This window comes from Setaria italica, chromosome VII (assembly GCF_000263155.2).
Source record: "Setaria italica strain Yugu1 chromosome VII, Setaria_italica_v2.0, whole genome shotgun sequence".
Lineage (NCBI taxonomy): Eukaryota > Viridiplantae > Streptophyta > Magnoliopsida > Poales > Poaceae > Setaria > Setaria italica.
The window spans coordinates 30422654-30450378 of NC_028456.1; the positions used below are offsets into that span (position 1 = coordinate 30422654).

At 47.0% G+C, this 27725-nt stretch overlaps 3 protein-coding genes, 1 long non-coding RNA gene and 1 pseudogene across 4 annotated transcripts; all 5 read right to left on the minus strand.

Annotated features, from left to right (window-relative positions):
- Positions 1 to 762: 762 nt before the first annotated feature.
- Positions 763 to 8401, minus strand: LOC101774804 (starch synthase 3, chloroplastic/amyloplastic). The gene is made up of 16 exons (XM_004976814.3): positions 8090 to 8401; positions 7669 to 7732; positions 6245 to 7588; positions 5560 to 5774; positions 5141 to 5411; positions 4560 to 4735; positions 4377 to 4484; positions 3703 to 3812; positions 3282 to 3384; positions 2850 to 3020; positions 2620 to 2748; positions 2088 to 2270; positions 1853 to 1984; positions 1659 to 1770; positions 1451 to 1574; positions 763 to 1371 (listed from the first exon to the last, which is right to left on the minus strand). Exons 1-16 carry the CDS (start codon positions 8174 to 8176, stop codon positions 1239 to 1241), a joined length of 3462 nt encoding a protein of 1153 aa, XP_004976871.1. The 5' UTR covers positions 8177 to 8401; the 3' UTR covers positions 763 to 1238.
- Positions 8402 to 9032: 631 nt separating this feature from the next.
- LOC111258025 lies at positions 9033 to 12756 on the minus strand. Its single transcript, XR_002678653.1, has 3 exons — positions 12701 to 12756; positions 11123 to 12600; positions 9033 to 9244 (listed from the first exon to the last, which is right to left on the minus strand). It is a non-coding gene; the product is annotated as an uncharacterized LOC111258025 (long non-coding RNA).
- A 547-nt stretch (positions 12757 to 13303) lies between these two features.
- Positions 13304 to 13957, minus strand: LOC101775470 (microtubule-associated protein tau-like). The gene has a single exon (XM_004976815.3). The coding sequence runs from the start codon at positions 13901 to 13903 to the stop codon at positions 13505 to 13507; it is 399 nt and encodes a 132-aa protein (XP_004976872.1). The 5' UTR covers positions 13904 to 13957; the 3' UTR covers positions 13304 to 13504.
- An 818-nt stretch (positions 13958 to 14775) lies between these two features.
- Positions 14776 to 16243, minus strand: LOC101777659 (annotated as a pseudogene).
- Positions 16244 to 23634: 7391 nt separating this feature from the next.
- On the minus strand, positions 23635 to 27618 carry LOC101775887 (CAP-Gly domain-containing linker protein 1). The gene is made up of 3 exons (XM_004976816.3): positions 27036 to 27618; positions 25596 to 25721; positions 23635 to 25514 (listed from the first exon to the last, which is right to left on the minus strand). The coding sequence occupies exons 1-3, from the start codon at positions 27414 to 27416 to the stop codon at positions 23940 to 23942; spliced, it is 2082 nt and encodes a 693-aa protein (XP_004976873.1). The 5' UTR covers positions 27417 to 27618; the 3' UTR covers positions 23635 to 23939.
- Positions 27619 to 27725: the final 107 nt, after the last annotated feature.

Consider the following 27725-nt stretch of genomic DNA (forward strand, 5'->3'; position numbering starts at 1 on the left):
CCTCCTCCCTTTAGATCCGTTTTATTCTCTATTGAAATTAAAAGGGAACATAAGCTTTCATCCAAAGTGTGGTAGTTGGAAATGTTTGGATATTTTTTTTTAAGCCTTGTTTGATTTACTAAGACAAGGTACGTTGTGCAATCTATGTACTGGTGCTAACTATTATTCTATAGCATTGGATAATTCTTTCAGCCGGTACGAATTGTAGAAGCATTTTTTTTTCTCCCGAAAAACGGAGGGCACTGAATTGACTCAGCGCTGCTTTCAATTGAATGCCAAAATAACTGCTTCAATTTACTCGTCACGAGTAACCTTTTACATTGGATGCTACTAGGTTTTCAACGGATCGGATGCAAATGATTCCTGAAGCAAATCTTAAACTGGATATGAAATGATTAAAAAGAACTGGATATGAAATAATTATTCAATTGAATCGTAAGCATGTGCTAGTCGCGCTAGAGACTTTGGCGTGACCAAGTCCTGGCCTCTTGGGTCGTGCCAGGACATACCACGAGTCCACGACCAAGCATCTACATTTTCCAAATGTCAGATAGCGGTGTACCCGCCATCGCACCTGGTAGTGCCAATGGAAGATGAAGATGCCTGGCCAGAGGCTCCGAACCAACTAGCTCCCGGACGAAAGGCGAGCGCCTGCGTCCCGGAGATGTGATCGAGACCTGCCGAACCCAACAGGCCTACCGACATGTCACCTGTCGAAGTCTCTCTGTAAGGTAAGAGGAAACTTAACCCGAATACAAATTAGATAAGAACACTCCTGCTTTTTTATGGTTAATTAAAGTAGATAGCAGCGAACATTTCAAGATACCAACAGCGGAAGGTAGGCCATTGGTCGTATCATATATCATTTGGCCTGAAGTTGAGTCTTCAGAAACTAAAGACACCATTGACTCTAAAATCTAAAGCTTAACATACAAAATATGTACACCCGAAAGACTACATACAGTTATTTGCACGTGACAAAGATACATGCTTGCAAAACTGTTAACTATCACCCGAATGAGTATTCTGCGTGTCACATGAGCGAGCGGCGTTGTCGCCAACTCGAGCCATCGCTGAGCTTGAGGGCAGTGAGACAGCTGCTATGGACGGTGGCCATGCACAAGCCAGTACTCTTTTCTTCCCATCTTGCACAAGAATTGGTACTGGAAAGGGCATGCCTGAGAGGCTGAGATGCTGCAGAGCTGGGCAAACTGAATCCGTTCTCCCCGTCATTAAGTTCAGTTTTTGCGAGCAGAATGGTACAGTTCCATGTAGTCCAGAGCAGGCCTGTTCCATGACCAGTCCTGCTCCATTACCCTCTTGCAAAGGGAGTTGAACCAGTCACGAGCATCATAAAATGTGGTTATCGCTCTGAAACAAAATGGCAACAGATGGAATAAGTAATGTTGCGGCATTACAGTTTATGCGACTTCAAATGGGTTATACTTGCCTGTCAAGAGCATAATCCACACCACTGCTATCAGCTCCTTCGAAACTGAATCCATTTGGCTCGAGGCCTTGTGCCTGAGCCCGATCCTTATCATTGTCAACATCAAAGACGGTGTCGTAAAGGCCTGCAACATGCATGGTACAACCTTTTAATGGCAACTTGAAACGTAATGCCATGTGAATATCATGATGCCAGGCGAAATACATACCTCCAGTCTTCCGAACAATCGGGATGGATCCATACCGCATAGCAATGAGCTGTGTTAAACCACAAGGTTCGAAGATGGAAGGAACAAGAATGAAGTCCGCACCAGCATATATCTACATAAGGATCATAAATTCAGCACCAATAAAATTTCCAATTCTAATACAAGGAGCAATTAGCAGGGTATCTGAAACTAACCAAATGGGACAGTGGCTCATCATAAGTTAAACAAAGCTTCACCCGGCCATGATATTCACCATGCAGTTGACTTGCTAAGTTTGTGAAGTCACCTTGTATGCGAGGATCTGGTGCTGAACCCAGCAGAACCACCTGTTATAGAAAAACAAAACGCTTCATTTTCAGAGAAAACTGAACATAGTGTAAATGTAACATAACAGACTTGCAAGCAATATCCATGAGCAAGAGATAAGACCTGTCCATTGCGTTCAAGAGTTCGATAAATTGCATGCTTGATAAGGTGAATTCCCTTCTGGACTGTTAGACGACTGATGATTCCAACAATAGGGGTATCAGTTTGCTGTAATCCAAGCTTCTGCTGCAATGCCTTTTTTGCAGCACTCTTGCCCTCGGCAACATTCTCTGATGTATAATGGACCTATAACAGAATGCAGCGAAAAAGAGTTAAGGTGGAAAATGGTCACAATGGTACTGAAACAAAAAGTTGCATCATCAATCTACAGCCAATGTAAATGAATGCTAGTGATACAACAAAAGTCAAATCAAATTAGTTGCAATATAATTATTTAACCCTACATAGCTCGAGATGTTCAAAAACTCCCAGGAATATGAGCAAGTACATGGGCTGTTTTACAATAAAATAGAAGGAAAACGTAACTAGAGATGCACTCTTGATGCAAGCTTACAACTCCAAGAAGGTAGTAAATGAGAAAATGCATATTGATATAATATATATATATGAATGCACTCTGTAATGATTAGTGTACCGGAATAAAGCTGTCGGTATATGGATCCCAAATATCAGGATCAATCCCATTTCGAATTCCATGGAATTTGAAGTAGTGAGGAGCAATTGCTCCATGTCCAGCCACTTCCTTCGAATATGTATCGGAAACCTAGAAGGAATAGCTGAGACGGATTAATAAGACAAACAGGAGCATGATTGAGAAATATGAATGGTTTGTACAACATAATGTATAAAGGAAACAGCACTCACAGTTGTAGCTTTGTCACAATGCGCCATTGCCTTGCCAATGTGATGTGCTCCAAACTCAAGATTGTGGATGGTAAATACAACCCGACCATTTCCCAGCCCATTAAGAGCATACTGTTCCTTGTATAGCCAAGCAACTGGAGCACTTGACCAATCATGACAATGTATGATATCCTGCAAGGATAGCGACACATCAGCTCTATGAGAAGTTTTTTGGGGAGCAAAGAGCAGGCAACATTGAGAAAAAGAAGGCTGCTGTTTCAAATAACTGGCAAGTAGATAGTAAGAAAAATTGCTCCGCAATTAGCATAAGATGAAATCACATGATAAACTGTTATTATGCGCTGGTGGCACAAGATGAACAGATGTGATGGGAAATGATTAGTAAACCTCAATGCTATAATTGACGTTTTCCTGAACAAATCATGTACTCACAGGAGAAGATCCCCTTTCGAGGAGAAACTCCAGTGCAGAATGGCAGAAGAAGCCAAATCTACTCTCATCATTCTTCCCATAGACACATCCCACCCAAAACATCCTGCAGAAAAAAATATCAAATACATAATATGCTCAAGTTAGCCGATTATTAAGGTACTGATGATGAGAGGAGTGCAAGATATTTCAGTATAGGCAGCACGTGAGACAACAATATTCAGATTTTACTCAAAAAAAAAAAACTCGTCCTGCGGGGGTAACTCAGATTTTACTCAAGCCACTATCAACAAATTGTTCTTAAGTTGGTATAACAATGTGATGACTAATTTAAATATGTGTTGAAACACAAGACAAATAACCACTACTGATAAAAACAAAATAAGAGATCAAAGTGTGTTGCAATCAATGATATGCTGCATACCCATTTTGTGGTTCCAAGAAGTAAACAGGGAGGTCTTCAACCTTCCCAAACCATACTTTTATCTCTGTGCCACCCCAAGCAAAACTTTGTTGGTAATGTAAATCCTTCACCTGCATCAAAAGAGAGGCAAATCTAATGAGTAAAATGGACACCCACCACCACCATCGGTCATGCATAAACTTGCAACTCTCCCCGTGAATATTATAAAGATGAAAGGTGTTGCAAATTGATATGCACGAATAATATTGAAAGCATTCTCTCTCCAGTAAAAAGGACCAGTAGTTTCTGTTGTAATATATTTATATAAAAAAGCAAGATCTACTTTCTGAGAAGAATCTATACTTCATTTCCTAATGTTCAAACACAAAATTAAAAGTCTATAACTGGGCAGCGGTTGAATAGATTTGACTTATCACAGCATATAATGACAGTTTTTTGTGACTGGAGGAAATGATAATTTTAATCATCCAAGAAACTCCAAGAAGTTAAGAAAGAAACAATCAGCAGGACATTAAACTCACTGTGGCACAATAGAGTTATGTGCTTTTAAACTAGACTAGAAGAAACTAAACTTCATCATCTCAAGGGAAGAAGGCACTGCCTGAAAGAAAGCAGAGGACAGACAGAGAAAGAAAAGAAGGCACAGGACAATTTACACCAGTAGACAAACTTACATTGCTTAGGTTTAAACAATCATACTTTGGCAGAATCACCTCAACCTTGTGGCCTAAATCTTGAACAGCTCGTGAAAGGCTGGTAACAACATCGCCAAGACCTCCAACCTGCATCGACATTGGTCATTGTCGAGTAAGGTCATCATTTTTGTGTACCACAAAACAGGAGAAATGTAAAACTACCTTTGCAATAGGGGCCATTTCCACTGCAATGTGCACAATATGCATAGGAGGTTCCTTTGCAACCGAATCCAACACAGGAATATGATAGTCCATCCCATTCCTATTGTCATATATCCCACCATCTTCCGACTCAGAGAAAACAAAGTCCAACATATATGCATCCAAGGGAACCCTGACTGAAAAATGAACAGATAAACTAAGAGAGAACTCAGAGAAGGAAAGCAATAAATAATGATCAATATTGGCAAGAATGGATCAATATCATGAGGTAAACATGAATTTGATAAGCTTAAGAGTATCGCGATCATATGCTTCTCAGATTCCTTCTGATAACCAGGGAAGGGGAAGGTATGAAGCAAGAGTTTGGACTTTGGACAACAGAGTTTTAAAAACCTAACTAAAGGTTTATAGCGACATATCCAATACGAAAATATAATTAGTTCAGCATACAAGATAGAATCCACAAGTAGCTTTGGGTAAAAATATTTTGGAAGGCCATTTTGGTAGTACTTGATAGTGATACACTAGTACACAAACATGTCCAAGAGAAAAACATTGCAATACACTGTAACCTCACGCACCTGTTGCTTGTAAGTGTGAACCATTCTCTGCCTTCACCATCTTCTGTGGTGGTAAGGGACCACTTGGATGAGTCCAACGGTTAAAGGAACCTCGGAACCAAACCTCTGGCTTTCCATTCAGCACTGTGTTCGAAGGATTATAAAGCACATCCACAGTGGTTCCTGCACGTACTTCAAGTGGCTCAGTATACACGATATGTTTCTGTGAGAGCAGAAATGCTCTCATAGTCTTTTCCTTCATCTCAGCCTTCATTTTTGCAGATATCTCAGCCTATGTGGAGAAGAAAATAAGCAATCAAATCACCTTGTTTCAGTTATGTAGTTGAAAGAGTCTCAGAACGGTTGATTCTTGTTTGATAAGTATCTAGGTACAAGTAAGTGTTGCTCCTACTACAAGCAAAAGTCTATTTTGAACTAACCTTCAGTCGATCGGCATCCTCCTTTTCTCTTCTCTCTTGCTGAAGCCTTCTAAAGATCCTATGTTCTTCTTCCACCCAAAACATGTCCTCTGGTATGTTATTTGGAACAATAGCATGGAAATCCTGGCGTTCATTGTTATCATAATTCCTTGCATTGCCAGGTGGCCCATCAGCAAAAACCCAGTCCAACACCAATGCCTTTTCAGGTAACGTAACTATGCATGGAATAGGGAGTCAAAAATAATATTTTTGCATAACAGCCAAAAGAGCAACTGAAGACCAAAGATCAAGCACATGATTGATCTTCAGACTCATTCACAAGATAAACTGCGTACTTGAGGATTTCAGGTTACTATACTTTTATGTGTTGAGCAATTCTAACTTATTGAAGTACAACCACCACAACATAATGGTTTGGATTCTCTCCATTGTTTCTAAATGACTATTGTCGAACATTTTGGATAAACTTTCTAAAATATGACTATTATGAGATTCTTATTTTTGTTAATAGGACTTTACAGTACACACTTTGTTAATACCTACTGATACAACAAGTAATGTCAAAGTAACATATTAGAGGATGAGATCATGAGAGAGAGAAAAACAATCATATCATCTACAGTCAAACAGAGGGACTGATGGAGCATCATAAATCCTAAGTGATGCAAAGAGTGGATATACATACCTTCTGCATACCACCAATCACCATCCTTTTCATGAGATTTGACAAGTCTTTCAGCGATAGAGAGACCATCAATCCAGTTGTTGTAACCTCCATGCATCCAAATCTCATTGTTATGCATTAGTGGTCTCGAGCTTCTATTATAGTACAATCTAACCCTGTCCCCTCCTCTATAAGTGTTAGGTTCTATGTACCATAAGTTATCAGAATATCTGCTGGCCAAACTCAACATCTGGTGCAATTTCTCCTTCTTCATCTCAACCTCAGACTTTGCTTGTGCCCTGTCCGCCTCCATTGCGGCCCTTTCTTCCTCTCTCCTGCGCTCCTCCTCAGCCTGTCTTTTCCTTTCAGCTTCTTCTGCAGCAAGCCTCTCAAGTTCCTTTCGCTTTTCTTCAACCAAGAAATCCTCAAATGAGTGTTCATCTATGTCACTTTCTATTTCCAGGAAAAAATCATTGTGATTGTTGTTTTCATAGACAGTGTCACCATTAAAGAATACAAAGTCTAATCTGTATGCCTGCTTGGGAATGTAGAGTTCGCAACACCACCAATCCCCTCTTAATTCACTTTTATGCAATTTTTCAGTGAACGAGTTCCATCTCCAACCATTGAATGCACCTTTTATAAGAACATCAGGCTCACTAGCTAAGGTTGACATACTGCGGTTTAAGTAAAGATAAATCATTGAATCAGCCTTCACCACTTCAGGAAAAACAAAACACTTGTTTCCGACTGAATAATTTTCATCAGCAAGCTCTTGAAGCCTCCTCTTTAGCACTTCTGGGTCCACATCATCTTCTACTGGTGCTTGCATCTCTGGTTCATACTGTTCCTGATCCTCCTCTGCATCTTTCACTGGATAGCCTACAACTGCCTCGGCAAATGGCCTGCCTTTTGGCGGTTCATCAACAATTGAACTGTCATGTTCCTCAGTTGTTGATCCCTCTTGTTCATGGACACCAACAACTGGTTTTTCTTGTCCACGAACACTTGCAAGTGATGAAGGTTCTGATTTCGAACTTACTAGTGCACTTATTTTACCCCGATATTCATCAAGTTTTCTGTCAATTGATTCATCATCCAGGGTTGTGGAAGACGATGCTGAAGATTGATTTTGGTCAGCCTCTTCTGTGGCCTGAACCTCATCCTTTGCTGCGGTACCTGCCTGCTCTGTTGCTTCAATATGGAGTGTCCCATTGCTTTTGCCAAGATCACCTTCGTCAGTGCTGCTTTCCTCAATCTTCTTCGTGCTGGACTCAGCAGTAGGTCTTGAGGCATACCCTCCTCTGGAGGCAGTGCCTTTGGGTTTAGGAGTCGATGTTCTCCTCGGATTCCTCTTGGAATAATCTGAACAATGCAATGTCAGAAAAGCATGAGCTAAGCAGTATGACCGATGAATTGGCTTTTGGCATAATCATTCCTCAAACCTGAACTTGATACCATGCATCGAACAAGCCTGCCTCCTGTAAATCTGCTGCGCCCTACGGTAGACTGTAGAAGCAGAAAATGGTAGAGAAGTGTCAGTTATGCTAACACAGATCCTTTGGACCGTATCATCCCAAAAGTTGCCAAAGTAATAAACCTTTCCATGACAGTAAACAACAGACCACAAGAGACCAAAATATGTTCAAAAGGGAAGCTTATATGGTAGATTTCACAACTGATTTTCCACACCTAATTTTCGGTACTGTCTACAAGTACAACAGCTAACTTCCGGTGTTAAAGTTCCACAACCGATTTTCATTTTTTTTTTTCACGCAGCTTGCTAACAAAATGAACCGGAAAGCGAAAAGGGAAAAACAAAACCAATAGGTAACCGGACAGCTCCACGAACCGGCCGCAACTCACCTGCGCGAGGACAGCGGCCGGCCGGACGACGAGCAGCGGGCGGCCCCGGGAGCAGAGCGGGCTCTGCGCCCGGAGTGCCATCTCCATTGCCGACGGCAAAACCTCCCTCCCCCTTGATCTCCTCTCCCCCGCTAGAGAATAGAAAAATGCTAGTAAAACTCCTCCTCGTTCCTCTCTATTTTACTCCTCCCTCGAAATGCGCAGCCGCGCAAGCGCCGCTGTCTGGACGCGAACACCCCCGCTAGAGAAGCCTCGGCCGCTCGACCGAAAGAGAAAGGCCCGGTGCTTTCCCGTGCGCGCATGTGTGTGTGATTGGGTGGCAAATCCCGCGATCGTTTTTATTTGGGGCCGTCGCATTTTCCTGCGGCGAGCAAAGGATTTCTCCCGCGAGGAAATGTGTGGACGGGGGTTCCGCTCGCTTGCATCAGCTGGCCCCACTAGCAGAGGGAGACGTGGGCCCGTGCCGGGATACAAGGTGACGACGAGGGTGTGGGCCAGGGTCGCGCCACGGACGGCTGCTCTTGGTCGGGCAGGATATGGGAATGGGCCATGGATGGAATCGACGGGCCAAGAACGAGTCGTGTTGCTTTCGCCTTTTGCTGGATCGGCCGGGCATCTCCCAGCAGAATTCTGGAACATTCTGCGTACATCTCACAGTAACACCTTGCAGATCTGGAGTTCAGTATAATCAGTATGCTTACACTGATTTGGTTTTCAGGAACCAGGCATGTGACCCTATACTGGGATACCAGAGATTAGAGTATCGTGTAATTTATCCAACCAAGCACATGATGACCAAAAGTGGTAGCAGATAATGGGTATGCATGAGTAGTCAGTGCACTGTAGTGCCTATTTTTTAGATCTCATCTTGCCTAATGTTAAACTATGGTATCCAAGCTGAAAGAAAGAGACGTGTATGAGCTTAGTGTTGACTCACCTTCAGAATATCTTTTTCCCTCCAAAACAAATCTGTCTGCTTCTCACCATTTGTTGTCCTAGCCTCCTTGGTCCAGAAGGCTCACAGCAGTTGAGCTCAGTTCATTGCACATTCAGGTCTTGATTTGTTCACCGATTAGCTTCTCCTCTCCCACTGTCAGTAAACTGACAGAAGGGACGCAAGTACAAGTAGTTCTTATCCCTTTGTCCTGCTCCTGCCTGTTAATTGAAGGGCAAATGCTAAGACACGCGAGAGGAACGGCATCTCAAAAGTTAAATGCATCGCTTTGCAAAATTTCATCACAAAACAGTTCGACTTTAAATAAGAAAAACTTATATGCTCCTTTCAAAAGTGTCTCACTCATCCATCATGTTAATCGACTAGACATATTAACATCCAGTTTATGTGCCTGACAGCTTTTGATTTACGGGCCGTACTTTAGAAGGATCAAGAAACCTTCCGCATGTAACAGGAAGACAGACAACCCCCACTGAAATCCATAAGCTGAAATAGACTGAAAACCGACCTATGTTTTCTCTCAGACCCATGCCTACCAATCAATTTAACTGATGACTGTTTATGATGGAATGAAAAATCCTTGGAAAGAGATAATGTTATCTATTTGAATCTCGGCAAACTCTGTTTATCGAATAAAGAAAAGGAGACAAACTGGGCAAACTCTTATCACTCACAATTTCAGAAATGCAGAATCCTGGAAAAATTAACTGAAGAGAAGACAAGCTGTTCACTACTGCAAGTAAGATGGTTTGATATCCAATTGAAAATCCCACCGGTTCACTATGCAATTGTTTCCAAAATGAACAAGATGTGAGAAACATAGGCCCTGTTTGGCTTGTGACCCAGCAATCAACGCTGAGGTGACGCCGCCAAGTCTGGCGGACGAATCGTCCGCCAGACTTTAGGCGTGTTTTGGCGCAGAAAACAACAGGAGCTCAGCAAAGCAATTGTGGCGTGCCGAACATGCGGACGTGAGCCAAACGGTGGCCTAAACGAGTCTGGCGCGCCGAAGTCCAGGCACAACGAGTTTGGACGCGAAGCAAACAGAGCCATAGTTAACAGCCCTTAACACTCCCTATTGGTCTCTATCAATAAGATGACAGTATTCAGTGCATAAGAGACAGCAAGCAGCCAGTCAGGAATGGAACGGTGTTGAAATGATATTAATGATGATATGGCCATGAAGGCCATGTGCATTCAACTCAATGCAGGGAGCGGATACACTGACTTCGAATGGGGATGATGGTTGCAGTTAAATAAGATAAAATTCAGTGAGCGAGTCTAGGTGACACATCATCACAAAGATCAAGAGGCATATGTTATAATAAATCAAGAATTAGGTAGTATCCAGAATTATGCGGGTTATGCCGGAAACCATCAAAGATCAAAAACGGAAATTAAGATGCTCAGCATGTGTCAATTGCCTGAGAGGTGGCAAGACTAGAATGCCATCTTGAGATATGCCAAAAACTCACCATAAGCAGCAATAAGCTGTGAATGAACTACTCTCAAAAAAAAAGCTGTGAATGAACTCCTAATTAAAGAGTTCGTGTAATCTAAATGCAATAAAGTTGAATTGATGTAACAACAAAATGAGTGAGTAAATACAAGGAGAAGAGCAAGGTTGACCAAAAATTCAACTCTGATTAATCACTAACTCCACTTGTTTGGCATAATTTTTTGGTACAGTCAGATAAATATGCTAAACTCTGAGCAGGGAACGGGAGGAAAAACACCAGCATCAGATCAACAAGATCACAATCGCATGTAACTAGCAATCGAATGAGCCTAGTTCTATCCATATGCACATGTGAGAATCATAAACTAAATGATTTCAGTTCATAAATTATGCAACATATCATGATACGAACTGGACATCATACTGTGATTTTCTTTCCCCAACTTATGGTAATTTTGTATTTCATAGCAGATTTGTCCTTCTGTCCTTTTTCCACATCAAGATAAGTACAAACAAACAACGAAAATTTTATAGCACACTAAGCTAACAAAACAAGTGAGGAACAGATCCACGAATCCATAAGGTATTGCTCTATAGAGTTTAGGGTTTATAGAGTTACCTTTTGTTGCTCGATAAAGTTAGCGACCATCAACACATCAGAAACAATAGGCCTGAGATCATCCCACTCCCACCAGTATTACTCAAGGGCATAGCCACAGCTGGTTCACAAGAAGATAATAACAAGAAATACTTCATTCCAAACAAGAAACAGTTAAAGTGTTGGACTAGAAAAAAATCAAATCAGCTTCATGTCATGTCATGTTCAAACATTTTTAATAAAGCTATACTCAACTGAAACTTGATATCTTTTTATACGGACATGGAAATTACAATAACTGTAAGCACATTATTATCATGATACAACTAGGCATGAATCAGTTACTGCTATGGAAAATAGACTACCAGTGGAGAACAATTGTTAAGACAAGATGGTGCAGCAATGAACTAGTAACAAATAACTCAAGATGGCACTACATTCAGTAGGAGTGATATGTAAGATGGTCGATAACTCGATATCCAATTGAAACCCCACAGTTCGCTACTGCAATTGTTTATAAGCTAAACAAGATGCATAGAATACAGTTAACAGGCAAAGTAGCAACACTCCTTGTTGGCCTCTATCAAGAAGATGGCAGTGTACTGTCCATCAAAAACTGCAAGCAGCTGTTCTGAAAATTAAACAGTGGCAGTGCTGAAAGGATGCTATTGATACGAACCATGAATGGCATAATTCGACATTACTAGTAACATATGTACATTAACCTCTGTTCAGGGAATGTTTAGCTTCGGATGAGGATGCGGAAGATGGTTGCAGTTGAATAAGGTAGAAGTCACTGAGCAAGCCTAGGTGACATGTCATTCAGAAGATCATAATAAAGGAAGAAGCGGTAATATTCAGGATTGTAACAGAAATGACCGTATATCAAAAAAGGAAATTAAAATGCTGAGCATGTCATTCGCCTGACAGGTGGCAAGCGCTAGAAGGCATCTTGAGGTAGGCGAAAAATCACCATAAGTAGCAACAAGCTGTGAAGGAACTGCTAATTGGAGAGTTCATATAAAAGAGAAATTGAATTAGCGTACCAACAAGAGTGATTAAATATAAAAGAGAGATGAGTAATGTTCAATTGAAGGCAACAATTAATTACTATTGTCACTTGTTTGACAGCATTTCCGTTGTACAATCAGATAAACATACCAACTACAGAGTAGAGAGAAAGGAAACCGACCGCCGATCCTTGAGATCACACATGTAAGCAATTGAATGAGCCTAGTTCTATATCCATATGCCCACGTACCAACTTTAAGCTAAATGATTCCAGCTCACAACTCGTCCAACATACCGTAATAGGAACTGGACATATACCGCAGATTTATTTCCCCAATCTCTTGTAATTTTGTATTTCATAGCAGACTTAATCTTCTTTGTCTTTGTTTTCACAGAACACAGTTAACAGGTAAAGTAGCAACACTCCTTGTTGGCCTCTATCAAGAAGATGGCAGTGTACAGTCCATCAGAAACTGCAAGCAGCTGGTCTGAAAATTAAACAGTGGCAATGCAATGGTCAATAGGTTGCTATTGATACGAATCATGAATGGCATAATTCAACATTACTAGTAACAGAAGTATATTCACCTCTGTTCAGGGAATGTTTAGCTTCGGATGAGGATGAGGATGGTAGTTGCAGTTGAATAAGAAGTCATTGAGCAAGCCTAGGTGACTCGTCACTCGTCAGGCGGCTGTCATTGGAAAGATCATAATAAAGGAAGAAACAGTAATATCCAGAATTTTACCAGAAGTGATCATATATCAATCAAGGAAATTAAAATGCTGAGCATGTCATTGGCCTGACAGGTGGCAAGCACTATAAAGCATCTTGAGGCAGTCGAAAATCACCATAAGTAGCAACAAAATGTGAAGGAGCTGCTAATTAATATAAAAGAGAAATTGAATTGGCGTAGCGACAAGAGTGGTTAAATATAAAAGAGAGATGAGTAATGCTCAATTCAAGGCAACAATTAATTACTAATGTCACTTGTTTGACAGCATTTCCGTGTACAATCGGATAAACTTACTAACTTCAGAGCAGAGAGAAAGCAAACCAACCGCTGATCCTTGAGATCACGCGTGTAAGCAATTGAATGAGCCTAGTTCTATATCCATACGCCCATGTACCAACCACAAGATAAATGATTTCAGCTCACAACTCATCCAACATACCGCTATACGAACTGGAAATATACTGCGGATTTATTTCCACAATCACTTGTAATTTTGTATTTCATAGCAGACTTACTCTTCTTTGTCTTTGTTTTCACAACAAGATGAGTACAAACAAACGAGGAAAATTTTGTAACTCACTAAGCTAAGGAAGCAAGGAATAGATCCACAAATCTACAAGGCTACACCCGACTAATACAACAGTACTGCGAAGGCACTCTAGTGGGCGGCGACCACCATGTCAGGCGAGCTCAGGAACTCGATAACCGCCTCGAGGGGCAGATCAGGGCTCGGGGGCGGCGGGGAGAAGAGCACCGCGTACTTGGCCGCCGCGAGCTTCTTCCGCTGGGGGCACTGCGGCGCGAGGAGCCTCGTGACGGGCACGAAGTACGGCACGGCCGCGCCGCCCTCGCCGTCGCCGTCGCCAGCCGCAGGAGGAGGAGGCGACGCGGGAGGGGACGCCGGCGCCGGCGACGAGGGCGGGGGCAGGCGGGAGGCGCGGCCCCCGCGGCGGAGCCTGGCGTCGCGGAGGCGGGCGAGGGCCCCGGGGCGGAGGAACCGGTGGTGGTCGCCGCTGGCGGCGGCGGGCGGGGAGCGGGGCTTGCGGGTGGCCGCCATGTGGGTCCCGGGTGTCGGTGAGGGGCGGATAGCCAGATGGGCGGGTGAGGTGTGCGCTGCGGTGGAGGCGGAGGGACAGGGGGGTATTTGAAGTGGGCTAGGGCTGAGCGCCTGAGCGGGAGGCGCGAGCTTTGGGAGGGAAAAGTTTCGGCCGAAAACGCTACGCTTACCGCGTCTTCCCCTGCTGTTGACTCGGTAATCCACTGCCAAGTGGGGCCATGGTTAAGTTGACCCTACGTGGCGGTGGGGTTGTTTGCTCACGGCTTGGTAGGGCGTTGGTGGGGGAACGGGTGCCCGCGGTTTGAAACGGGACGGCGGCGGCTCGCGTGAGACCGACGCGTCGCGCGCGGGGGCGAGGTCGGCCAGATCAGCGGATCGGCAAGGCCGCATCGGTGGTATGGGCCGGGTGATCGGGGAAGGAAGTTGTTGGGTCACGAGGAGTCTCTCGTTTGTTTCCGAGCCAGGTTTTGGCAGATCCATCAGAGCTTAATTGTTTCCAAATTGGGCCAGTTTTTTTTTCTAATTTTCTTTTTGGTTTTGTTGAGGAATGGTAGTGGTGGACTCGTCCATCATTGGATTGTCACAACCTACTTCCATGGCAAACACCAAGTGGCCCTTGTGTCAACACAAGCATACACCATAGCTCAAAAACGTAATACATAACCTGATGCATGCTAAAACAAAGTTACACATGATAAGCAATGAAGCACTCTAAGAGACTATCATGTAACATTGGCATGACAGGTCATCATCGTTCGTCACTCCAACTACTAGATTATATTCTTATCCAGGTAGATGCAATTCGATTGTAGCCATCGGCACTAGAGAGTTAAGGTAAGAAAGAAATCGAATTTGCCGGACAATCTGTGCTCCTACAAGATCTGCGAGCCTTGGAACTGCAAATTGACGATCCTTAGGTTCCTAGGCACGGGAACCTCCTTCAGCCACACCAGTCGGCTCATCCGCCCACCTCTCACAACACCTGCCAATGGCAAAATGCAAAAAGAAAAATGGACATGAGCTCCCTCATTTTCATGTCATCACCCATCATATCTATTACAAATAGCTAGCTCTTGACTTACTGCGCTCTTGGGAGGACTCCTGATAGTAGGTGCAGGCCCGCTGCTCTGCCGGTGCATATGGTGGGGTGAGGACATCGAGGAGCGCACAATGCTCCTCCCCCATAGCCGTGAACCGGTGCAAGTTTCCACCACCGTCTGGGAATAGCACCCAGGTGCGGGACGTCGCCGTGACATTGCGGTCTCACACCTTCTCCACAAGCATATGTGGTCCCAAAGTTGTTAAGATGCGGGGACGGACCCAATCGTATGCCTCGAGGCGTGCAGACCCGATGAGGAGCTTGCTGAACACTGTCATCCCCGGATGATCATGGAGGGGCATAACCGATCTTAAGGGAAGAAAGAATACCGCAATCTACAAGATTGATACATGCGTGCAAAAAAGTTGGACATGTCAATGATCAAATACACGTGTTCCGGTTCAGCTTATTATTTCTGATAAATTATGCATGGCTCGATCGATCCGTATAGTTACCGTAAAATTGTTGCATTGGTGAATGGTTTTGCAGGTAATGATAGGAGGGTTTTGATGACGATGGGTGTTCATCTCGTTGAAGAAGCTGATCTCGTCCCGAAGCCCAACGTCATCCGGCCTGATCGTGTCTGAAAACATCAACATCATCAGCAACTTTTTCAAATACAATTGACGTGCTGAGTGCTGACTGAGAACTGAACTTATATTTCGAACGGTAAATGAATCCGAATTTAATGAATATCTAAAAAACAAAAACAAAACACACGCCGCAATTATCATGCAAATAATTAGCGAGAAGGAATAAGGGGGCGTTCGGCACGTACCCATTATGCCGCGGATGTAGGGTACGATGGAGGCCATCGGTGGTGCGCTGGCGACACCGAACACGGCGCGGCACGCGTCCAGGAGTCGCTGGAGAGGCAGCGGCGCCGGCGCCACGGCAGGCTGCTGCACCGGCGTCGCGGAGAGCCGCTCCGCCGCCTGCTGCGTCCCTTCGGCCTCCGGTTCCTCGTCCCGCCTCCTCTTCCGGCCCGACAGCGCCGTCGCCGGCGCCCTTTGCCGCCTCTCGTCCCCGGGCCCCATCGCCTCGGTCCCCATCTCCTGCTCACTGCACCTCATCCTCGACCTCGAGGCGCCAGCGCCCGCCGCCTCCACGAGCTCAAACGCGGCCTGCACGCGCACGTCCCCGTCCTCCCTCCGCCGCTCCGCCCCCTGAGCCACTGGATTTGCCATCTCCCTCTCTCCTCCGCACGCCGCCAGTTCGCCAGCTTCGCCGTTTCCCTCCATTGCCGCCGACCCCGACACAGTTCCGCACTCCAAGCTCCACACCTGCAATGCAAACCAAGAAAGCGATCAACAAAACCATAATTTTGCCGGGCAAACTACTCTCTCTGATCACGCCGACGATCGCCTGACCTCTCAGCGAGCAGGCAGTACTAGGCAGAGCAAGCAAGGAAGAACTGTGAGCACAGCGCAGGATGAGATGAGCAAGGGCTGCCGGCGCCGGCCACATTTATACCCGTGAAACCCGAGCCCCTCCTGACCAAAACCGGGGACGGATGATGAGAGGATCAACGTTCTACGTCATGAACTTAGGGTTCACGCAGGAGGTAACCGGTGGATTAGACGAAACCGTCCCGGCTGCTAGCTAGCAAGCGCCTCCCGTTTGAGCCCACCGTCCCAGCCGCTTGCACGCAGTGCTCCCCGCCGTGGCTGGCCGCTGGCGCGGCCGTCGTGCCTTCCCTCTGATCTGGCGCGTCATCACGCGAGAATGGACAAGAAACTGATGACGTTTCCAGCTCCATGCTCATCTTTCGGCTGGTGGTGGAGGAGGATGGGTGTGGGAGGCAAAGAAACGAGCCTTGCGTGCCTTGCTGCCATACTTTTTTTTTTCGAACAACTGCCTTGCTGCCATACTCATGCTGACCGGCACGATAGTGGTAGCCGGAGGACAGGACGAGGAGGAGGAGGAAGAACGTGAACAGATGCGTGCAGCGTGCTGTTGCATTGCAACTTTGCAAGGCAGCAGCAGGGGATGTGCTGGCCTGGCCTGGGCTGCACTGGCCTGCTGTTTCTGTGTGCTGCTATATACACTTGTGCGTCTTATGGTTGTGATGTGGATGTGGCTGCTGGCTGCAGATTGCTTCTAAGGTTTATTTTCTTGCACAATATACATTTCGTAGGTTCATGCTTGATTATTTCTTAAGTTATTAGTAGATAAATGAACAACAGAATTGTTCTAGGAAATAATAAAGATGGACAACAGTAGGTTCCAAAAGAGAAAGGAAACAACAGAAACGGGTGTGCTTGCAAGATAAAGTAATCGCAAATCAATTCTAACGCCATGGTAACGAAAATATTGAACACCCATATAAAAAGTAAGAGCATTGCTAAAAATATTGAGAAAATATACATAATTTACCTGTGATGCGGCCCCGGGGTCAGAGACTCGTGATAAGGACGATGATGTTGGGCGGCCGTATGACCATGCAGCTTTAAGATTTAGTTGGGAGATGTATCCGATTCGACGATAATATCTCGATGGCGTATCCGCAACAAAGGGAGAAGAGATAGGAATAGCGGTCCCTAGGGAAGAAGGGGAGCGCTGGTAACTAATAAAACTGGTGACGAGGTTTAGTCTAACAACTAAAAGAGAAGCACAGCAAGGAAAGAGGGATGATGGTGGTGGTGGGGCTTTATAGGTGGTGAGGGTGGTCATGGTGGGGGATGGGCTCTTGACACTACGTGGCACAATCAATGTAATAGAGAAGAGGGGAAGCAGAAGGTGCCCATGGTGTAAATGAGAAATTAGATTCATGAATAGAGAATTGGATGCATTCTTGTTGTCATTGTGGGTATATATAGAAATGCAGTATTAATTAGTGGTCACAAGGGGCGCGCCTGGTTTGGTGCCAAAGTGCGCTCCTCCATCCGCAAACCCGCCCGCAGTATTTTGCTTTGCGCCCACGGTATTTGCTTGCCGCTTGTTTTGGCACCCGCCTGTTGCCGCACCGACGCACCCGGTTATATAGGGGCGGCGTAAGGCCGAAACCAAGTGTACCGAGTAGTGCACGAGGGAGGCAAATAATTTTCTCACATATCGCAGCCATAAACACGTCATCACAAATGTTGTTGCTGGCGAAAATGCTTTATGGTAAGTTTAGACTGAGTAAAGAAATATGCAAAGGTGATGTAGCGAGCAATTTTGTTATTTTTGGAAGAAATATGTTTACGCAATATTAGGTTGATAAACATAGCTCTTCCAATCCATAATTCTCCTTATACCTCGCTATCGTCGAAACAAGGGATCCCTGTAACGTGCAGGCCAGCACAGCTCGGCACCATGTCACTAGTTCCGCAAGCACGGGGGCTCAGAGAATGCTGTAGGCTCGAGTGTCACCCCCGAGCTCTCGCCTATGGCACGGCGAGGTCCGTGCATAATGGTGGGCCCTAGCAGTGGCGGAGGGAGGGGGCAGGCAAGGCTCTATGACTTGCAGTTTTTCACTGAAAAAATAAATTTGAATTTATCCAAATTTTGAAAGAAATTACAATGAAAAAAATAAGGGCTACGCTCCTGAGCCCCGGTTGCATTGCGTGACTTGCGTCGTCCCCGAGCACCTGCCCCTCTCACGTCGCGGAGGGGGCTCAGGCATATTTTTACCGGCATGCACATCCACCTGCCTCCCTCACTGCTTCCTAAGAGGAGTGATCATGACTGTTCGTAACACCTTAGATGGGATGACAGGTGTGCTAGGTCCCATCACCCTTCCGTACGCCAAGGGTGGTGTGAGCTAGCGCCGACGTGGCCCGTTTGACCTCGGGCTCCAGTGATGTGGGAACTTGGAACCCCCCATGTCACACGAATGACGAACCCTACTCCGCACGGTGTCACAGGAGCATGCATGGGAAGCGCATCCATTAATGTTGCCCAGCAGTCGGATACCTTTAGACTTTTTGTCCAATATGGTTCGGCCATTGTAAATGCCCCAATGTACATGTATATGTAAGGGGAGGCTCAAGGCCATAATATGGTTCGGCACGACGACGAGCACGGTAGACGCGGTGGCACCGTCCCCGCTGGTACGGCAGCTCGGTGAGAACGCGTTGGTGATCGATGCGGACGCCCTGCTCCTGAGTCCTGAGACCGTCGGGGCGGTTGCCGCGTTCCCGCCCTGTCGAGGCGGGTGGCTACATCCGAGGTCTCGTACTCCTGCTCGCGCTCTACCCCGTCCTGCCCGTGCCGTGTCCCACGAGCCGCGCGCGAAGGCCATGGCCTGCGTCTCCTTCTACGGGCTTCGGCGGACGAGGCGGCGAGGATCGGCAGCGCGGTGCTGCACGGCCAAGCTCTCCTTTCTGCGAGGCGCCGGACTTGCACGCGCCTCTCCAAGGCGCTGGTTGCGTTGCCCTGCAAGGAGGTGAAGGCGTGGTGGTCGTGAGCAGGACGTTCCCGATGGTGTGATGGTCTGATGGAGGAGGCGTTCTTGAAAGAGTAAGCGGGACGTTGTGGCCGGGAGGGAGCTCAAGGGAGGCCCACGATATCTCACCCGCGTTATGACCGAGTTCGACGTGGGGAGGCTGGCGTGTGTCGTCCTAAAGCAAACTTAGAACTTAGAAGACCTCGTGCAGCTACCCGAAGCCCGGGCCGTGGTGTTCCTGTGTTCCACGACGCCCGCGTCCGCGCTAGCCATATGCACATCTACTTCCCCTAGCCGCCCTCGTGGCCAGATGACCGACCAGCCCCCAAAATCTACACACGCGAGCGAACTCTCACGAGCTTCTTGTTTGGGAGAGGTGCACGTTTTTGCAGATGCAAGGTGCACGTTTTTCATAGGACATACCAGTAGCCTCCTCTTGTTTTCTTTTTCTTTATTACTAATAGAACGATACATATTTGCAGCACACCATGGGCGAGTGTTTCAAATGTCAGCACGATATCTTTTGATTGAGTCCATGCATGGACACCGCAGAATTTTTCACCTCTTCATTTTTCTCGTTCAAAAGGTTTATCATTTTAACGAAACAGTACGAATGTAATAGCTCGCATAAATGCAACAACATTTTGCTCCTATGAAAGCACACGCGTGTACACCTCCTCCAAGACGTACATAACCACCTCATGTGCGCTAGAAAAAAGTTGCACCGTTATAAGCACGAACTAAAAGCTATCCTGTAACATTATTGGTGTTGTCATCGCTCGTCATCATTTGTCACTGCTAGCTAGATTCTTGTCTGGTAGTAGGTGCAAGCACGGTGCTCTGTCGGTGCTCCGCCGCCTGCTGCGTCCCTTCGGCCTCCGGTTCCTCGTCCCGCCTCCTCTTCCTACCTGACAGCGCCGTCGCCGGCGCCCTTTGCCGCCTCTCCCCCGGCTCCATGGCCTCGCTCCTCAGCTCCTGCTCACTGCACCTCCTCGAGGTGCCAGCGTCGTCCGCCTCCCTGACCTCCTCCGCGGCCTGCACGGGCACGTCCCCGTCCACCCTCCGCTGCTCCGCCCCCTGAGCAACAGCAATGGCCGTCTTCCTCGCTCCCCCGCACGCCGCCAGTTCGTCAGCTGCGCCACTTCCCTCCATCGCCGCCGACCTCGACACAGCACCACACCTCGAGCACCACACCTGCAACGCAAACCAAGAAAACGATCAGGAAGACCCGAGTTTCACCGTGCAAACTACTCCCTGATCACGCCGGCGATGCCTGACCTCTCAGAATGAACCTGACGAGCAGGCTGCAGGCAGCGCAAGCAAACAAGCAACTGAGCACAGCGGAGCGGAGGATGAGATGAGCAGGGGTGGCCGGTGCCGGTCACATTTAAACCCGTGAAACCCGAGCCCCTTCTGACCAAAACCGGGGACGGCTGATGAGCGGATCAACGTTCTCCGTCATGACCTTGGGTTCACGCAGGAGACAACCGGTGGATTGGACGAAACAGCTAGCAAGCGCCCGCCTCCCGTTTGAGCCCACCGTCCAAACGCCGCTGCGCGCGGCGCGCTCTCGTCCTGCTGGAGGCTTGCACGAGGTTCTCCCCCGCGTGGGTGTCGCGGTCGGCGTGCCTTGCCACGGCGAGCGAGCCACTATCCCCCTCTCTCAGATCTGGCGCGTCGTCGGCGAGGATGACGGGCAAGAAACCGATGCCGTTTCTTTTGGCTCCATGCTTATCTTTTGGCTGGTGGTGGATCGGAGGATGGGTGTGGGAGGCGAAAAGAAACGAGCCTTGCGTGCCTTGCTGCCATACTCATAGTGCACTGGCCGGCACACTGGCAGTAGCCAGAGGACAGCGCGATTAGGAAGAAGAACGTGAATAGATAGATGCGTGCAGCGTACTGTTGCATTGCGACGCAGCAGGAGGGATGTGCTGGGCCTGTTGGCCTGGGCTGCACTGCCACTGACCTGCTATTCCTGCGGGCTGCTAGTGCAATACTTGTGCGTCTTGTGGCTGTGATGTGGCTATGGATTGCTTGTAACTGGTAAGGTTTAGTTTCTTGCAGAATAAACATTTATGAGGGGTCATGCAGAATAATCGAGCATAAATAGACCTTAAGTGAACAAAAGAAATGTTCTCGGGAATAATAAAGATGGACAGCAGTAGGTTTCAAAAAGAGGATACAATATAGTAGAATGATCTAGGATCAGAAACTTGTAGAAACTGGTGTGGTTGCAAGGTAAAATAATTGGTAATTAATTCTAACGCCATGGTAAGGAATACATGACCACCCATGTAAAAACAGTAAGAGTACTGCTAACAAAATCACAAACCATGCATATATAATTTATAAATTACCTGTGATGCAATGCCGGGGTCAGGGGCTGGCGATAAGGATAAGGATGTAGGGCGGCGGCATGAACATGCGACCGCAAGATTTGGTTGGGAGAGGTATACGATTCGACGATAATATCTCGGTGGCGTATCCGCGACAAAGGAAGTGGAAGAGATTAAGAATAGTGGTCCCTGAGAAAGAAGGGGAGCGCCGGCGACTAACAAAACTGGCGATGAGGTTGGATCTCTCAACTAAAAGAGAAGCAATGCAAGGAGAGAAGGACGATGGTGATGACCCTTTAGAGGCGGCGAGGGTGGTCATGGTGTGGGATGGGCTCTCAGTGCTACATGGGACAATCAATGAAATAGAGAAGGGGGGAAGAGAAAGGTGCCAATGGTGTAAATGAGGAATTAGATTCATGAATCTAGAAATTGATTGCATTCTTGTTGATATAGCGGGTATATATAGAAGCGAAGGATTAATTGGTGGACACAAGGGAAGCGTTTGGTTTGGTGCCAAAGCGTGTCCGACCAACCGTAGACGCGCCCGCGGTATTTGACTTTGCGCCCACGGTATTTGGCTTTGCGCCCGCGGTATTTGGCTGCTGCGTGGTTTGGCGCCCGCTCATTGCCACGTCAACACGCCTATGCTCCTGCACGTTGGTGAATCGTGGGTGGAAGAATTGTCTGCCCGCGCGATGGTGGGCTTGCAAATGGTGGAGTGCCGCTAGGTCGAAACCAAGTGTGCCAAGAAGTGCTTGAGGCCGGTGAATGATTTTCTCGTGGACATAAACATGTCATCACGAAATGTTGTTGCTAGCAAAAACTCTTTATGGTAAGTTTGGATCGAGTAGAATAATATACAAATTTGATGTGGCTAGCAATTTTGTTTTTTTTGGAGAAAGTCGTAAATAAGTTGGACTTGGAAGCAAATAATTCTCTAATCAAGATGCAAGAACAATCCATTAAGGTTCTTCTAGTTTCGTCTAATTTTGCAATAGACACTTTGAAAGGTACAGTTTCTCGGGTGGTAAAAGGTGCAAAAAGTATATGAGGGACCATGTCCCTCAAGAAGAAGAAGAGCAACTATAAAGAGAGGTAATGATCTTACAAATCTAGCATGTTTTTTATTGTATGATTGTATAGTTAACTTTATAAGTTTGACTAAAGGAGAAAATTCAAAGAATGCAATAAAAATTAATACGAAGGTGCCGCTGTAGAGCAATTTATTGTAAGTCATATGACTTGAAGTATAATCACTTTGCATATTTTGTTTACCAGCAAGCAATTTTTATGGATAATTTCTTATTTCGTGACACAAGATCTTAATGCTGGTAGCATTGGTGCTAACATTACAGTGACAAACTTGCAAATGATGCGTATGAGCAATCTCCATCCATTGTGTTCCGTTGAACCAAGACGGATACGCTAATGCCACAACGTTGCACTTTAATATGCATAAAAATTCTTCTACATGGCGCTCCTTATGTCAAAGAGGATATACAAGTCTCGTTCTTCAAGTAGATCAAGCCACCTCACATGGCAGCGGCTGTTAGAAAATCTCATCTTGCATCGCGGCGGAGGACTGAGCGATGTGGAGGTGGCGCTTGGCGCGGCCGGACGAGTGGGGCGCTAGCGGTTGCGGCGGCGTAGGGCACCGGGTGTTCAATGGGGGCGGCGGGTCAGCTAGCCGTTGTGCAGCCGAAAGACGCCGCTTATATGGGCCACGCCCAGGTGAGGGGATCACCTGACTTGATAGAAAAAGCCCAGGGGAACTGTTTTTTCCGTAGTATTTCGCCATGATAATATGATATAGGAACTGCTTTCCTTTCGACATACAACAGGAGGTAGCCATGGTAATCGAGTTGCACAAAGAAAGATGAAATTACTAGAAATGGAGTAGATACACTGTAAAACATCTCAGAGAACGTTCATATCCGGGGAAGCAATTTTTCTGAACATTGCTGCTTGTATATGTCTGTATTATACATCATGACGGATCTCACCATAGCCTATAAAATGGAACCATTACCTCAAAACTAAAGTAAGATACAGAAGCAGCAAGGCTCCAGAGCCGGCCCACAAAGGCCAGCATTGTCCCCTTTTTCTAGTCCTTGTTGTACATGCATTACAGGTTACTCTAAAACATGGAAAAGAAGCATCTAAGTACTCTTGACATTATTCCTTGGATTAAATTCTAGGTTTACAATGTTTCACCTTCTGGTTCTGGCCACTCTAAATCTTCTGCTTGAGCACCTGCCGGAGCTGGACCTTCTGGCTCTCCATCCGTGCCTCCATGAGCTTTGCCTTCAAGCTGTGCTTCTGGGACGTCCGCGGGTACTCTATACAGCCCTTGAAGCCCCTGTTGAATTGAATGTTCATCGAGTCAGGGGAGCTCCACTGCCCGACGCTCGGTGGACTGAGTCCTATTTCCTGAATGCCACTTTCAACAGTGGAGTAAGTCCCGACTGACAGCCGAACATTGGATGATCTCGCATTAACTGTTTCGACGGCATCTTTCTTACATATCTCACTGTTCTTTGGGCGTGATGACTTCCAGAGCTTCGATATGGCTGATTCTTTCTTCTTGGGTTGGTTCACGTTTGTCAGGTATGCATCGGTCAAATCATCCTTTAGCTTCTCATTCCCCCTGTACTCAAAATCATTTCCACTTTTCCAAGATATGCTTCCATCACAGATCTTGTTGTTGACTGATGGTTCGCTTCCGTCAGGTGAACCACTTGAACCCTGCATATCTTCATGACTTATTGTCTCCCAGCTGCTGCCATCTTCAGTGTCGCTTTCATCTTGAGGGCTTTTATTTGAGTACACCTTGGCTTTCTTTTCGAGGAATATATCTGTCATTGGGCTAGCCTCTTGAATTTCTGATTCACATTTGGCAGAGTTATTCTTGTAGCATGGCTCAATCTCCTTGATGACAGGTTCCTCACTCGGACGCAGCTCCTCAAAAATGGAAAATATGTCTTCTGAGGCAGCCGGGGGCTCATATCTGAATTCAGCATCTTGGGCTCTGACTGACTTGATTGCCTGTATTATGTTCTCTGCTTCTTCTACTACCGTGATGTCTCCATTAGCACAGCTGCATGCAGAAATAAAAGCCTCAACATCCTGTTGCAGTTTGCTCAGCTGTGTGTATTTGGCATCGAGAGTAAGTTTTGCATCAACAAGCTTCATCTGCACCCGTTCTTCACGCCACACCTCAGCCATCTGCAGCATCTTCCGCTCCTCATCCACCTCCTCTCGCAGCTTCAGGGAGTCCTGTTTCAAGGCCTCAATCTCAGCTTTGTCTTCCTCCACCTCTCTTGCCAGCTCATTGCACACCTCCTCAGTGAGCTCGCGCGCCTTCCTCTCTGTCTCGTACTCTTGTAACAGCTGCTTCGCTGACATCTTGGCCTCCTTCAACTCATTGACGAGCTTCAAGTTAATCATCTCTAGCCGCCTCCTGTTTTTCTTCTCGTGATCAAGGTCCGCCTTCATATCTTCAAGAATGGCACGTACTTTCTCATGCTCTCTATTCCTCCAAGCCGCTTTCTCCTCTGCAAGTTTCTTGAACAGGTGGTCAAGCTTCTTCTTAGCTGACCGCCGCTCAGTTTCCAGCTCAGTCACCCTATCACGTACTTGCTGGAGCTCCATCTGGAGGTTAGCAACATAAGTTGTGTCTTGCTGCTCGTCAAGAAGATTTAGCTGGCTGGCTATCAGATACGCATCATGTGATTCCATTCCTTTTCTGTCCTCAGGCTCCCATTTTGTTGCCTTTTCCATTGTAGTGGAAGTAGCATGAAGTTGTACCTGCATAATTTGCTGTGTCAATGATTTTACAGGCTGATACAAACAGAAGTAGTTGATATTTAGGTAGGTTCTTTCCCTCACCTTGTGAAGCTCTCCACTCTTCCTCTCCAAAACAGAAATGGGGCTTGAAGCCTCATTCTTCATACTCTGGTGATGGCCCAAAGTGTTCTGCTTGAGAAGCTGGACTTGTAGATGCCTTGGGATATGCTGTCATACAGGCACATGAGACAAATAAAACACAAGCATGCCAGGTTGGTCACATTTTACAAAGAAAATACTATTTGCACCACGGTAAGATAAACAGTCACTTGTTCCATGATTAAGATCTGATGAGCAGCACCAGATCTGTATATGTTCATGTTACTGTTGTGTACCCTAACTTGAAAGGGACACGAAAGGTCTTACATCACGCATCCATATCTTTTTTAAAAAAGGTGAATTTTCAATAGACATTCTCAAAGAACAAAGAGAATCTATAGGGTCCCAAACAATCATAACATGGGGAGACCTCTCCCAATCCGAATCATATACAGAGAACCTACACCGATAGCGTCGGTAACATCGTCACATTTGTTAGCTAGCATTTTGATCCCAACCTAAAGTTCAGAATTGAAGCCCCATCAGTTGGATAGCTAGGATAGTCCCCAAAAGCACGAGACAAGCAACTAAACAGGACCACGTGCTCCCTGAACCCAGTGTTTGTTGCTGCACGGCACAAGAGTGGAACCATTTTGGCCCCGCTCAGAAGCTCACACCCTGCCAATCCTTTCACCATCCGATCCAAATTCCAAGCTCCAACTCACCACTCTTTCCCCACGCAGCAATTGGGTAAAAACGAAGCCGTGCCCCTGTACTTATGACCAACCATAAACGGCTAAGACGCACGGGCAGCGCATTTGCTGTGGTTGCCCGGGCAGGGGCGTGGAGACTCGGAGAGGATCCGATGCCTGTGGGGCCCCGCGCAGGAATCACATGAGGAGATCCCAGCACAGGGGAAGCAAGCGCTGCGCCTTTTGGTTTGATGGGAAGGCGATCACGGCCGTCGTACTGTGGCTGCTGCACGGCCGCCTCCATAAATGGCCATGCTTCAGTGTAACGCATCCAACGTCCAGGTCGGAACTAAATGCGGCGGCATGGCAATCGGCAGTGTTACTGCTCAGGCTTCAATGAGGAGACTCGGCTCGTACCAGATTTGACTTGCGCTAATGGAGTATAGGCGGATTAAGCAGCTCTAACTATACTGGTAAACAAGGAGGAGTACCGGAGATCTGTGTCCTGGAGCACCAAGCTAGCATGTTTTGGGTATAATAACTGGGAGATATCTTTAAAGTTTGCATTTTATTCACTAAGCACCAAAATGATTTATTAGCTTAAAAAATAGGGAAAAAATAGTTGCCACTAGGAGAAACTACTGCAAAGCACGCGCTCGGTGCCTCCCTTTGCTATCGGCAGCATGGCAAGACGAAAACGAAGCAGACCAAACTGGAAACGCAGATGCGGAAGCACGCCGGGCACACATACCTCGACACCCACGCGGACCCTCCTCTCGGCGCCTCCGGCCGCGGTGGCCCCGGCCACCGCCTCGGGCGGGCGCAGCCGCCACACCCCGGCCGCGAGCCTCCGCACTGACACCTCCCTCGCCTTCTCCCGCGCGCCGGCCCCCGCCTCCTCGCCGCCACCCACCTTCCTCCCCTCACCTCCTCCGCCGCCGCCGCCCACGTCCCATTTCAACAGCGGCGTGGCGGGCCCGCTCCGCCGCCCGCCGCCCGACGCCGAGGCCTTAACGGGCCGCCGTCGCAGCCGCCGCGGCGTCCGTAGAGACGGCGCCGCAGCCGCAGCCGGGGCAGCGCATGAGGCGGCGGCGGCGGCGGTGGCGGTGGCGGAGCGGTTCCTGGAGCTCATCTCCGGCTACGGCTCGGGACGGCGCGCGCCGTCGTCGGCAGCATCGGACGGGAGCGGACAGACAAGCAGAGAGGAGACGCACGGCGCACGCGGAGCGGCGTGGAAGTGCAGGGGAGAGACGTTGGAGGTGGTGGGGTGTACTGCGCGGGGGCGTTGGGAAATGGGAGCGCGAGCAAGCAAAGCAAGCGGGCGAGCCAAGTGGGGGGAAGTAACTAGGGTCTAGGACACATGGAGTGGGTGTTTTTTTGTTTTGGGGCGCCGTGCCCGATGCCAAGGACGGATTTGGCCTAGGGGCGCTTTGGGGATTTC